The sequence below is a fragment of the Pararge aegeria genome, chromosome 17, assembly GCF_905163445.1.
Source record: "Pararge aegeria chromosome 17, ilParAegt1.1, whole genome shotgun sequence".
In the NCBI taxonomy this organism is placed as follows: domain Eukaryota; kingdom Metazoa; phylum Arthropoda; class Insecta; order Lepidoptera; family Nymphalidae; genus Pararge; species Pararge aegeria.
The window spans coordinates 8,403,262-8,413,767 of record NC_053196.1 but is presented as its reverse complement, the minus strand read 5'-3'; the positions used below and the strand labels follow the sequence as shown (position 1 = coordinate 8,413,767).

The window sequence follows — 10,506 nt, the reverse complement described above, 5'->3', positions numbered from 1 at the left end:
AATTTATCCCCCAATAGTCCCATTTGTCTTCTATTCCGCTCTGATCCCTTCATATCTTCTAAATGAGTTTCTTACCAAATATACAGGGAAAAAACTCATCAGAGTACTAGGACTTAACGTGTTAAAATTATTGAGTTTTCAGTACCTACTGCGTCATTAAGAGCAGTTTTGAATTACTCTAATGACCATATTGCCACAGAAATAAATGATCCACTGCAGGACACAGGACACAGGCCCCGTGATTAGACGGGGCCTGTTTCTTCCCTAGTTCGTACAAAGCGGATTAGGCTTAGACAACGATCCTGTTTGTTATAACGAAAACCGGATGCTCAACGTACGCAGACTAAAGGGAAAAGCAAAGGTCAGATGTGGATTTACATAGTCGGCTACCCAGTCAGTTATTTAGTAGGATCAATCTATGCCAACATAGAAAACAGATTGACCGTGAAACCAATGGACGTCGAATGCTGGACTCATGTCTTTTGTAGGAAGTTCTAAGCACAAATTTTGTGCTGCTTTGGTTCAGCGGCTCCCCTCGTATGATAACGTGTGTTAACCTCGTCGGAGGTATACAAAAATTGCGTTTACTGTTGCGAGGTCGCGATTTCAGCACCTTGGGACCCGTTCTCTGGTTTTTAACGGATCTCCTTATTCCTCGCTCCGAGCAACATAACTGAAATGAACTTAAATAAAATGATAAACACTCAACTGAATAGAATAATTCATTATAGAATGATTATGCAACTTCTGAATTCATTGCCGGCTTCTTATTGTAGTATCTGACTTTTTAACCGGTGGTAGATAGATATACTAAAAGAAAGAGATGAAGTTGGAAAAGTGTTTATAAGATACCTAAAAAATATATCTGGAATAAAGAGTCTAAAAAGTATTTATAAGGTAGCCTATGTTAACTTAAAAAAATCTAGAATTTTTGGATTATATGAAAAGCATTGTCGCCCTATTTAAGTACGAAGAGGCCGTAAAAGAAATGTTTATAGTCGAAGCATACGTCTCCGTTATCAATTGTTTCTTTGAGAAAGCACTAAAATATGGTAGTTAACCTAGCTGATAAAATAGCGCTTATTGATTGATCTTGGGTATAAATATACCAGAGAGATAAAAGTCGCATCAGTCAAAATGATGCGGTTTTTGTTGGGTGTGGTGGCGCTCCTGCTCACCCATGTGGCCGCCGACCACAAGGACTTTATTGCGCAACCGGGGAAAGTTGGTAAGTTAAACCAACTAAGTTTTTGTTTAGTGAGAGGCCTCGGCCGTGGCTAGTTACTACCCTACCGATAAAGACGTGCCGCCAAGCGGTTTAGCGTTCTGGTACAGTGTCACGTGGAAAGCCCATTATCATCTCATACTGCATCATCACCAAAGAATGCAGTCAAGGGCTAACTTGAAAAAAACCAAAGACTAATTCTTTTTGTATTCTTTGGGAAGTTCTTTTTTCATAGCATTTTGGAAATTCTATTCTGAATGGCATTTAAAGGCATTCCTATTGATTGTAATCGTTACCATTTAAAATGATTTTGATTGCAGATAGGAACATATAAAATCAATGTTTGAAGTCAAAGTCAAAAATATCTTTATTCAAGTAGGCCCATATGTCGCACTTTCTATGAGTACATTAAATGAGAACTACACGGTAGTGAGGTGATGGCGATAACCATATTCGCAAACTTAAAACTGAAGAGGGTTCTTAACGCGTCCTTGTCTAAGAAGAAGCCCACACAACAAACTTAGCCGGGTGTTATTTTTTTTTGTTATGACCATCTCACATTTTCATTTAAAACTATAAGAAGATCAACCTGGTTCATCAATCATTCAAAGCCAACCTTTTTTTATCGATAACGTAGTCCTTTTTACTATAATAGGACTTTACTATAAGCTTACGTTAAATACAAACATTAAACTTTTAAAGGGACATCTCCAAGATGTCAATGGGTTTGATTATAAGTAATTCGTAATGAATTGCCCAGACGCTTAAGCACCGTAAATACTTCGTCATTTGTAATGACTATGTTTTTTTGTCGTTTGCGTTTGAGACTCTGGGCCCATGTTCTGCAAACACAAAATATATTATTAATATCGTGTCCCAAAAATTTGTCTTGATGTCTGGTGACCCAAGAGCTGGCTCTTATGTAGCCCAAAGGCTATGTCTAGCAATTAAAAAAAAAAATGTTTTTATATTATATTCTTATGTTCTATTAAAAACTCAAATAATTATAATTCAATGAAAAAAAAAGTGAAATCGGACGCCACATATTAAAAATAATCTAAATACCCATGCGAAATAATAATATTCCTAATTTTCTCATTTGCTTAAACCACCTTATTGAGGCGGCCGAATATAAAATAATAAAATAACTAACGGTGTAACTTTTGTATTTATTTTGCCACTTGACTATAATATTTAACTGACAACCTGTTTCAAATGTCAGAACGTGAGAAAATAATGCTTAACTACTCCAACGTTATGCCACGTTTATTATAACGTACCTACTAGCTGTTTCCCCGGTTTTTTGGAAGAGTTAAAATGGGTTTGGTACTTTTGAAGTTCATCTCGGGCTAACATAGTATCGGATATCGGAATTGTATATAAAAAATTTAAGACATCCTGAAATTTTTTTTGGTCTTTTAAACTTCATACACACACACACACACACACATTGACGTTATTTATTGTAAACTTTCACTATGTATATATTACACACTTCCACCTTTTTTTTTAAAATAATAATTGACATACCAAGCCTACCTAAAGGTGAACCCTTTCAGCGTTTCTTTTTTTCTAAAGTAATAATAGACATACCAAGCAGATGGCCTATCTAAAGCATACCGTATAACTTACCAATAGTTAGATCTTTAGGTGGGATAGCAAATACATCTCCTAAACAGAGCAACACTTTTCAAGGTTTGTGAGGGACACGTCCTGAAAAGTGCCTTCATGTGTCCATCAATCTCAGGCACAGGTGTTAAGCCTCATGTCCCTGAAATTACACCGGCAACCACACCCTTCAGACCAAAACATGGCGGTGCTGCTTGGCGACAGCAATGGTGCATACCGGCAGAATTAAGTATGGGAGTAGTATTTTCCCAGGTGAACTTTGACACTAAAAACTCTAGATACTACTACTACCTCATTGATAAGGGATAATGAAGAAAGCTGGGTTCGAAAATACCACTTAAACGCGATGGGAAACTTCAGGTATGGTTTATAGGCTTAGCGTGGGTTAGCAGTAAGCAAGATACAAAAAAAATTAAAACCTAGAATTCGATTTCTTTGTATCGTAATTCACTTAGGTCCCAATCAAATTGCTTTATCGAATGATTTGCTCAGTTCTAGCTAGTCCATGTTCATCCCGGTCTTTGTTTTTTAAGCATAATAGAAGTTCCTTGTTTCAGCTGATCAGACATTTTTACAACGTCAGATTGAACTCTACAAACTTTATGTTCATGTAAACGAGCCGATTTACGACAAAGAGCTGAAGGCGATTGCTGAAACATGGAACTTGGAACAAAACATCCAGCAATTCGAGGTATGTACATTTCTTACTAAACCTAAAAAAGGTCTGTCATAGAAGCAAGAAGGATGACCATGCTGCTGCTTGAAGGCCGGCAGACTTACGCACAGAGCTATAACTCATCATTATCATCATATCAACCGATAGACGTCCACTGCTGGACATAGGTCTTTTGTAGAGAGTTCCAAATTCCACGGTTTTGTGCCGCTTGAATGTGTGGCTACCTGCGACGCGCCTAATGTCGTCCGTCCACCTCGTCGTGGGTCGACAAACGCTGCGCTTACCAGTGCGGGGCTGCTATTCCAGCATTCCAGCATATAACTGATAGGTTATCATTATTGTTAGTAAATGAACCTGCTCAATTTGTTATACAGCTCGAAATGCTGGAGTTCACTTGGCAGTTGTTAATTGTAAGGTAATCTTCTGAGGGTGCTTCGGTGACAGGGCGAAACGTGGGTAGTACATTAATCACATGAGGCGCCCTCAGGCCGACAATCCCTTCGCTTCTTTGAGCCCTAGGGTTCAAACTCTTCCTGGCAGAGCCCCATTCCGAGGCTCTCCAACAAGCCCGTGTTACGCTGTTAAAATCATAAGGGTTAATCAGCTACACACAAACCGAAAAAAAAAAAAATCATTAATTTCGAAAGATCTGTGGCGTGGAGTGTAAAGATTAAAGAATGTTATGTTTAATTAAGCTTAATGTTTATTGTATATCATGGATTTCCGCAAAGTAACGCCTGTTTCCATCCAATAATAATATTGTATTTACTTTGCACAAGCGATTAACTAGGTAGGCGTTCTGAGAATCTCAGGGTAACCAAGAATTTATGAGGGTACATTACTGGGATAAAGTACTGCCATTCTTGGGTCTCTTTTACTAAGACGTTTCATAAAGCTTGGCATAATTAGGCTGGGGTTCATATGAATATCAATGAATGACATAACCTACTACTTGTTAGTTTAATGCAGTATTTAGTAAAGTGCTTTTAACGACTATTGAAAATTGTATCTTTTCAGAATGTAACCGCCCTGAAGATATTCTTGGAATTAAAAGAATTTAATATGCTTCTACCTCGCTCAGTTCCATTTAACGTCTTGGAACCTAGACAACAGTGGGAGGCCGTAACTCTATTCAATATGCTGTACTCAGCAAAGGACTATGCAACTTTTTATAAAACAGCAGTTTACCTACGTCACCTCGTCAATGAGGGTGTATTTATTTATGTTTTATCAGTTGCAATACTGCACTATCCAGAAACGCAGGGAATTATAATTCCGCCACTTTACGAAGTATTTCCTTCGCATTATCACAACGCGGAGATTATGAACATCGCTAATAAAATTAATACCCATGGCAAGCGTTTAGTGAAGTTTTACCCTCAAACTCACATATGGGAAAACAATGTAGTGATCAAGTGGAATACGACTGTGTGGCCATATTTAGATGGAAACTACGTTCCTGTTTCGTATTATTTAAACGATTATGCATTGAACACTCTTTACTATAACGTCCACTTGACATACCCCTTCTGGATGAGCGGTAAACAGGGTCCTCTATCGAAGTTTAACCGCGGCGAAATCCTTTGGTTCATCAACAAACAGTTTAATAATCGCTACTATATGGAACGCCTATCAAATGGTCTGGCTGAGATTCCTGAAATCGATTTCAATATTGTTCCTGAAGGTTATTTAAGTGGTCTTGTACATTTCAACGGTGTTCCATTCCCTGAAAGACCTAACTACTTCTACCTTTATCAACCGAAACTCATTAAATACGTTTCAAAGATTAAATCACTAGAAAGACGTGTTCGAGATGCTATCGAGATTGGATACCTAGTTGACGTAAGTACTGAAGCTATAATTAATGTTGAACGGACATAGACCACGGTAATTTTTTTCAAAACCCTATAACTTGAGTTTCTCAAGCATTTATTTATTTTTTGTGTAGATGAAGGGACAGAAAATCAATTTGAGAACTCCAGAAGCCATTAATGTTTTAGCAAACGTAATTGAGGGTAATGTTGACTCTCCCAACATATTTTACTATGGAAGCATTCTTACAGCTTGGAAAGAGCTATTAGGGAATTCAATGATGACCAAGCACATGTATTGGAATGGGTAGGTACAATGATTATAATTTGTATGTTTACTAAATCTAACTAGCATAAAAAAGGGCTTTAAGCCCTTTTTTATGCTAGTTTTGTTCGAACTAAAATTGCTTTGTATGCTCTTGTGCATAATTTTTTTCATAGGTAAACTGGAATCTGAAGGAAAATAAAAATAAAGTTGTTTGGAATACCATTGTAATTCCATAATATTTTCCGTGAAGGTAGCGTAGATTTGACTATTACTATAGTTTACAATATCACTGTTTAAATTTTTTGCAATCTAAAGGAAACGTAGATTGTATTTCTCGGTTATAAAACACATTTATTGCTCGACTTAAATAACTATCCCACGAAAACCTAAATGCTTTTTAAGGTCTCTGGTGTAATGAAATCATACAGCTTCTATTAGAATTTATTTATTTAATATTTGTGAGTTATCACAATATTAACTTAATTTCATATTTCTTACAGTCAGGTGCCTCTTGTTATACCGTCAGCTCTTGAAATGTTCCAAACATCGCTCCGTGATCCAGCATTCTATATGATCTCGAAACGCCTTCTCAATCTGTTCACTCTATGGAGAACTTATCTTCCAGTATACAATCCTGAAGAGTTAGCTTTTCCTAGCATCGAAATCCAGAAAGTGCAAGTTGATAAACTTGTAACTTACTTCGAATACACGTATCTTAATGTCACCAACGCCTTGCCAATGAACGAAAATGAAAGTAAGTAAAGTAATATTTAAAAATATTGCCTTAAATATAGGTACATGAGTGTTGTACTTGTATCTTCTCCATGAGCCCGAGTGTATGGGCTGAGAATTTTTTGGTTCTATGTGTACGGTGGGTCGAGTTGCTGGGAGCCGCTGGACGCTTGTTTCCAGCTCATGATCGGGGATTTTGGCACGCCCTACAAAAGACCTCCGGCAGTGGACTTCAATCGGTTGAAGTAATGATGACGATGAGTGTCTCGTCTAATAGATATTAAAAGACCACAAATATATAAATGTGTGTCAGTAGTAAGAAACTTCTCCTTTTTTCTTAAAAAAATCTGATATCATTTAGTAAGTAAGTATAGGTCTGGCACTTTTGAAACGTCAAGTCTATCTGTTTATAGTAACTTTACATCCGTTTCTTAAGGCAGATTCTACTCGAAGAAGCTGAAAAGAAACTTAGGAGTGGCTGTTTTCCAACATTATTTTACAATTTGACAGTAATTTTTCTTTCTGGTGTGGGATGAGAGCGACGCGGTCTGCGTACAAGAAACCCATGAAGTAAATGTGTTAATTGTATTGTAACCTCCATGTATTAAATATGTTTTTCTACAATGTGTAAAATTATGCAAAGGAAAATCTTGTAAAATTTGTTTGTATGTAGTGATGTATTTCTGGAACAAAAAGCCGATTATAAAACTTAAATTTAATCGAATCTACGTGAAAATAATTAGTATAAAAAAAAATAGGTTAGAGGGCCATCCTTATAGATAAGGTAGAGTAGGAGAAGGATAGCACCAATAAACGCTACAATCTTTTGAGATGGCTGCAAGGAACACGTCTTAAAAAGAACTGCGTTGTGTCCATCAACCTGAGGCGTAAGTGACCTCATGAACATGTAATGACATCGGCAGCCACACTCCTTCGAAACAGAACAAAGCAATGACGTCAATATATAATAATCAAGGTGGTTGAACTTCCCAGACAAGCTCTGTCACAAAATGCTCTACCGCTACTAGAATAATCTTCAATCTGATTATTAATTGATTTACATCATGATTTAGGTTTACAAGAAAAAACCATGGAAATTGTAATGTTTCAGGTAAATTGGGCGCAGACGATGTAAGCGTATTAGTACAACGCCCTCAGTTAAACCACAAGGTGTTTAAGGTACGCGTACACGTCAAGAGTGATATTCCAAAGACCGTGGTTGTAAAGTTCTTCTTGGCACCCAAATACGACAGTAAAGGTTACGAAATTCCTCTACACGAGAACACAGAAAATTTTTTCCAGTTTGATCAGTTCGTATATGAATGTAAGTACGATTTTATTGTATCCCTGTAATCAACTGATCACTGATGATTCCCGAGTCGGGCAAGTAATCAGTACCTAAGTGGGTAACACACAGTTCACGCGAATCATACGCAGAATTAATTTATATTTATAATAATAATAATAATATTATAGCCTTTTATTCAGATCACTTGGTACATTTGATTCTTATGTAACGAACTAACATTGAAATCTTACATTGAATTAACAATTTAAACTAATATTTGTTGCTTCGTTATCTTTTCTAGATCTGCTTGCCAGTCGGAATAGGCCTCCTCCAACCTTTTCCATTCCTTTCTTTCTTGAGCCACCCTGTTCCATGTACTCCTTCCACTTGTCTGACATCATCGTCCCACCTTTTCTGTGGTCGACCTCTCTTTCTCTTGCCTTCCCTTGGGTACCACCATGTCACTTTTTTGCTCTATTTTTCGTGTCCTCTTTCCATGTGACCAGCCCATCGCCATTTGAGTCTTTTGATTTTGTTTATTACATCGGTAGTTTTTGTTTTGTTCCTAATGAGGGATTTTTTTACTCTGTCATACTTTCTAATATTTAGCATACTCCTTTCCATGGCATACTGGCAATTTGTTTGAGGTCTCCTGATTTAGGGGCCATAATTGACACCCATATGTTAGGACAGGTAGTATGCAGGTATTAAACAGTTTGCTTTTTAGGTTTATATGGAGCTCTTTATCTTTCATATATATTTAAGAATATGAAAAATTAAAAATTGTTAGTACAATTCTTGAGGACGGCTAGGTATATATAGGCGATTTGATATCACGCTACAACCCCTAGGAGTAAACAAGTAAACAAAGTAATAACGCAGGCGGGAGACGTGACGTTGTAAGTCGGGTTAAAGTTGTGTAGAATAGCAAAAGAAAGGTTTTTATAGTTTAAGAACCGCTAGCCTAGCTACCTATGTTAGGTTTGTGGTAACCGAAGCGTCCAGAAACCAGCTAAAAATAAATTATATAAAAAGCTAAATTGCCTTAAAGCCTTATTAAAAGTCGTGGGCGAATCGAATTACTGCTAATTAAAAAAAATGTTCAATCCCCAGCACCTCTAACTTTTCGGAGTTTTGTGCGTTTTTCATTTAAGGAATTAAAAATATCACTAGCTTTAACGGTGAAGGAAAACATCGTGAGGAAACTGCCATCTACAACGTTGTTAAAGTGTGAAGTCCAAGTACCAAGTCGCACTCGGCTAGCTTGGACTACACCTTCATATTCTGAGGGATGACCCCGTGCTTTGTAGTTGGTTAATAATCAGAATGTTGATGATAAATCAATATTTCAGTACCGAAGGGAGACTCTATAATTGAACGTGACTCAAATGGCAATAAGGTGTACATGATCGACAAATGGACATCTGGTTACGATATATACAGAAAAGCCTACAACGCACTTCACGGTAACGGACAGTTTGTAATCGACAACAGTAACTTCCTCGATGGCTTTCCACGTCGCCTCCTGATACCTAAGGGTAAGTTATTATTTCATTCTTGGAAAATCTTAAATGCGTGTGAAATTAATGCATGCATTTTGCGTGTTTTAAATATTCAAAACAGCTTGGCAACCTCGCATAAGTAAACGCAGCGTTGGTAGACTCCCCGACAAGGTAGAATGATATCAGACGAGACGAGACCGAGGTATTTGAACACCCTACAAAAGATCTATGTTCAGCAGTGGAAGTCAATCGGTTTATATGATTATGATGGTGAAAATTTTCAAACATGATTTTGATCAATCATGTACCTACCTTTAAGTGTAACTTAATAATGAACTAAATAATGTACCTAATAATGCAGTGTTGCGGCAAATCAGAACACAGTAAACATTCGTCATGTTTCTCAACTTATGGTTATATACTAGATGTTACCGTCTTCGTCAAAAAGTATCCTTGTAAAATAATAAAGCAAGTATAAAAGCCAATGCGCTCTTGTTTTACGTTCAAAAAGCAAAAAAGTGACTGATTATCACATTTTAAGAAGGAACATATCGTAAGCTACTTTTGAATATTCTGAGACATAATGTCCTGGATAGGTACATTCACTATTAATAGCCTTTGACAGTCCTCGATGACCTAAGTACATTTCAAAGATCCCGACTTTGTCCATAATCACCAAGCTGGATGATCGCAGTAGAAAATGCCTAATAGTAGCACAGAGGGCGCTGTTGCCCGTTCACGATTATATACGACACTTGGAAAGAGGAGGGTTGGTTACATCTGTTTTATGATTTGCCGTCACCACACGGCACAAAAAGTCCGCAAATTCCGAATACAAAAGCCATAAATGTAATTAATTTGTAAGTGTTTAATTAAGTTTGCCCACTACGAACTGAAATCCGAATGGATCCAGCGTCCATGTTTTTGTAACATGCACTCACTATAAATAGCATGCCTCGTGTAAAAATATTCTTGCTTAAAAACTCCGTCAGCCATCAGCAGTTTATTAGACATTCGAAAAAAACTTTAAAAGGATGACCCTATACTTGACCAGCACGGTTAGCATGGGCAGGAGGCAATTATCTCCTCTGGGAGAGGATAAAAATATATCTTTTTCCACAGCTCTATCAAATCTCAGAGTACTGGCGCACAAGTGGAAATAATATCCAAATAATATATATGGGTAAAAGACGGGGGTACACTTCACCTATTCCATGTTCCCGTGCTTTAGCAGGTGGACACGTTGATTAGATCCCTTGTCAGGGGATATAATCGGGGGATATAATTTTATGTCTCCTCCCTGTGCTAGCCCTGTTGACAGGAGATGTAATCAACGTATATAAATAACTTATAGCATTCACGATAAATGGGCTAT

At 37.3% G+C, this 10,506-nt stretch overlaps 1 protein-coding gene across 1 annotated transcript in view; it reads left to right on the top strand.

Annotated features, from left to right (window-relative positions):
- The first annotated feature begins 1,137 nt into the window (after window positions 1-1,137).
- The window catches only part of LOC120631252, a 29,173-nt gene continuing 19,804 nt past the window's right edge, over window positions 1,138-10,506 (top strand). Inside the window, exons 1-7 of the mRNA XM_039900736.1 lie at window positions 1,138-1,228; window positions 3,412-3,545; window positions 4,548-5,372; window positions 5,479-5,648; window positions 6,110-6,363; window positions 7,453-7,665; window positions 8,982-9,167. Coding sequence (XP_039756670.1) covers window positions 1,138-1,228; window positions 3,412-3,545; window positions 4,548-5,372; window positions 5,479-5,648; window positions 6,110-6,363; window positions 7,453-7,665; window positions 8,982-9,167 — 1,873 coding nt within the window. The remainder of the gene's footprint in view (window positions 1,229-3,411; window positions 3,546-4,547; window positions 5,373-5,478; window positions 5,649-6,109; window positions 6,364-7,452; window positions 7,666-8,981; window positions 9,168-10,506) is intronic.